The 2751-nt window shown below is 41.8% G+C and overlaps 1 protein-coding gene across 1 annotated transcript; it reads left to right on the top strand.

Annotated features, from left to right (window-relative positions):
- The first annotated feature begins 534 nt into the window (after positions 1-534).
- On the top strand, positions 535-2162 carry LOC104960144 (PH-interacting protein-like). Its single transcript, XM_010788109.1, has 4 exons — positions 535-644; positions 774-981; positions 1626-1736; positions 2002-2162. The coding sequence occupies exons 1-4, from the start codon at positions 535-537 to the stop codon at positions 2119-2121; spliced, it is 549 nt and encodes a 182-aa protein (XP_010786411.1). The 3' UTR covers positions 2122-2162.
- The last annotated feature ends 589 nt before the right edge of the window (positions 2163-2751 follow it).

Here is a 2751-nt window from a genome sequence, read left to right as displayed (position 1 = left end):
CATACTCTGCAATCCAAGACTTAATTAAATCCACCAAAAACCTGACATGATTGTAACGCGATTATTTTTGAAAAACATAAATCCCTGTGACTCTGAGCCGCAGCGACACGGAGTGATTCAGAGCGGGTCCTTCTGCTGTTGGTTCTGGACTGGTGTTCTTGTGTTGGTGGATAAAGCAGACTGCTCCGTGTTTGGTGTTGCTGTGCCGCTGTCACGTCTGTTCCCTGATCTCTGCGTCACCGACCGATTTGATATTAAAGTGACAGAAAAAAAAACGTTATAGTAAAGCCGCGGCCGGAAAATCAGGAAGCAACGTTACTACGCTATAATCGATTATCTTCCGTCACTGCATCGATACCGAATCGTCCGCGTTGCAATGCATCGTAGAAACGATTATTTTCAACACCCCTCGAAATTATCCTGTGGGCCGAAATTAAATCCACCAAGGGCCGGATTTGGCCCCTGGGCCTTGAGTTTGACACATGTGGTTTAAGGAAATGATTGTTAACCTTGGGGGTTCTAACATAAAACAATATGGGTTCCCAGGGAGAGCTGGATGTTCGTCAAATCAATGGGCATTCCTCCGATGAGGAGAAGGAGGAGCAGCAAAAAGAACCCTGGCCGGAAGACCACAGTAGTTCAAGGTAAGACACAGTCCTGTTTATCAAACACATGAATCATATCTCCTACAGATACATGCACACACCACATAGAAACAGAAATACCATCACATACATCTGTGCATTTCATCTTCTCTGTTGATGTGTTCACAGTGACTACTCCAGTGATTACTCCGACTGGACAGCCGACGCAGGGATCAACCTTGAGCCGCCTAAGAAGAGTGTAAGAGTGAAAAAGAAAAGCAGCAGCTCAGAGGAAGACGGAGAGAAGAAGAGGGACGGGAAGAAGGATAGAAAGAAGGACAAGGTCGACAAAGACGACGAAGTACCAAAGAAGAAGCAGCCAAAGGAGAAGAGGAAGGTTAGTCAATAGTTATAACCATTATTCTCTACTTGTGGCTTATTCAGAGTTGTTGTTGTTTTTTAAACTTTGTTTCGTGGGTTTTGCAAAAACATACAATTGTTATATCAGAACAAACATGTAGGAGGAACAATTTTCACTGTAAATATAAAAATCAACAATTGAAATATTGCTGAACAGCAAAGTAACTAATGCCATAAACTAATTAAAGAAAACAGCTGACACAAATACTACTACTAATTATAAATTAAAAAAACTGCAGCACTTCCTCCTCCCAACGACAATCCCAATGTTGGTGCCCTTCCAAAGTGCAAAACTTTAATCAGGATTGGTGAAGAAATGTATCCTCTTAGCATATTGGAAAAATGGGCCCCATGTTTTCCCAAATGCATTTGAACAGCTGTTCCGGGAAAATCTGATCTTTAACTTCAATAAAAAACATTTTATCCAGTGTTTTTCAGATGGTAGCTTTCCATTTATTAAATCATCTTTTTTTTTACCTATCATCCATTTGCACTAATACAATGAGACAGTATTTTAAAAGCAATTCATAAATCACACAAATAAATAAAAAAGCTGAATATTCCACCTCAAATCTATCAAAGATCTGTACCTGAATATGTGTTTCCTTGTGTGTCATTCAGAGGTCAGATCTCCAGGAGCAAGGGCTAACTCTGGAGGAGTGGCTTCCCTCCGCCTGGATCACGGACACGGTCCCCCGCAGATGTCCTTACATACCCCAGATGGGAGACGAGGTACACGCCGTCTGCTTCTGTTACACTAACCTCACCACATGTCTGCTAATACCAAAACACTGGCTCATGTTTAACATAGCAACAAGAATAGTCTGCACCTAAGTTAGCGTCCCCCCGAGGCTGCATCTGCCATTACATACACACACAAAAAAAGGGGCACATTCACATTGCTATCCTAAGCAGATACTCAATTCCAGAAAAAAAATTGCATAATAACCAGAAATATGAATAAGACACAATGAAAATAATGTTTGTTTGTTTGCAGTTATACTACTTCAGACAGGGCCACGAGGCCTACGTGGAGATGGCCAGACAAAAAAAGATTTACAGCATCAACCCTAAGAAGCAGCCCTGGCAAAAGATGGAGCTACGGGTAAGGAACTGATTATTTTAAACTTTAGTATTGTTTGAAGAAGCAAAACATAATAGATCACATGGCTGGTCACCTATCCATTCATATGAACTATTCATATCTTAAACTGCACTGTAACTGTTATTCATGTATGTTTTCTTTTAATGTTTCTTTTATTATCTTTGCTTTTTAATGCAGTGATGCAAATTAGTCGCTTTTCGGCGCCTCCCGCTTTTTTAACGCTGCTTTGGGTGACTTGTGTAATTCGTGGAGAACCGAAGAGTTTTCGTTTTGGGGGGGGGGTCCGTCCGTCCGTTAGTCCGTCCGACCGACGGACAACTTCTCATTTAAAAAAATAAAAATAAATCTAGATTGCAAAGTAATTAAACAAGCGAGTGCCTGTTTTTCCTGGCCAAGGACAGGTTCCTTGAACACAACACGAGCGTAACGTGTCTTCACCATAGGTCTTCACGTGGTTATGTCTCGTCTGAAAGGAGTGTGCTGACGGAGAGCAACGGAACGCCGCTCCAGCTCTTCAAATATTGCAGTACCCATAAGGAGCCGTACGCATGCCGCAGTGTTTGCTAGGCTGTGTCTTTAGTTGTAAGCACAGTGGCGATCTGTTGTTATTAGCATCTGGTTAGCTAGCTATGCTAACGAACT

The sequence above is a fragment of the Notothenia coriiceps genome, unplaced genomic scaffold (assembly GCF_000735185.1).
Source record: "Notothenia coriiceps isolate Sejong01 unplaced genomic scaffold, NC01 NC01_scaffold00031587, whole genome shotgun sequence".
Taxonomy (NCBI): domain Eukaryota; kingdom Metazoa; phylum Chordata; class Actinopteri; order Perciformes; family Nototheniidae; genus Notothenia; species Notothenia coriiceps.
The sequence above is the reverse complement of the archived record's forward strand: the minus strand, read 5'-3'. Positions and strand labels throughout refer to the sequence as shown.

What these genes read in the sequence shown, in the direction of transcription:
- LOC104960144 (XM_010788109.1), top strand. Translation starts at nt 535, where the DNA reads ATGGGTTCCCAGGGAGAGCTGGATGTTCGTCAAATCAATGGGCATTCC. An exon ending in GAAGACCACAGTAGTTCAAG is followed by an intron (nt 645 to 773) that starts GTAAGACACAGT and finishes ATGTGTTCACAG; the next exon opens with TGACTACTCCAGTGATTACT. An exon ending in TACCCCAGATGGGAGACGAG is followed by an intron (nt 1,737 to 2,001) that starts GTACACGCCGTC and finishes GTTTGTTTGCAG; the next exon opens with TTATACTACTTCAGACAGGG.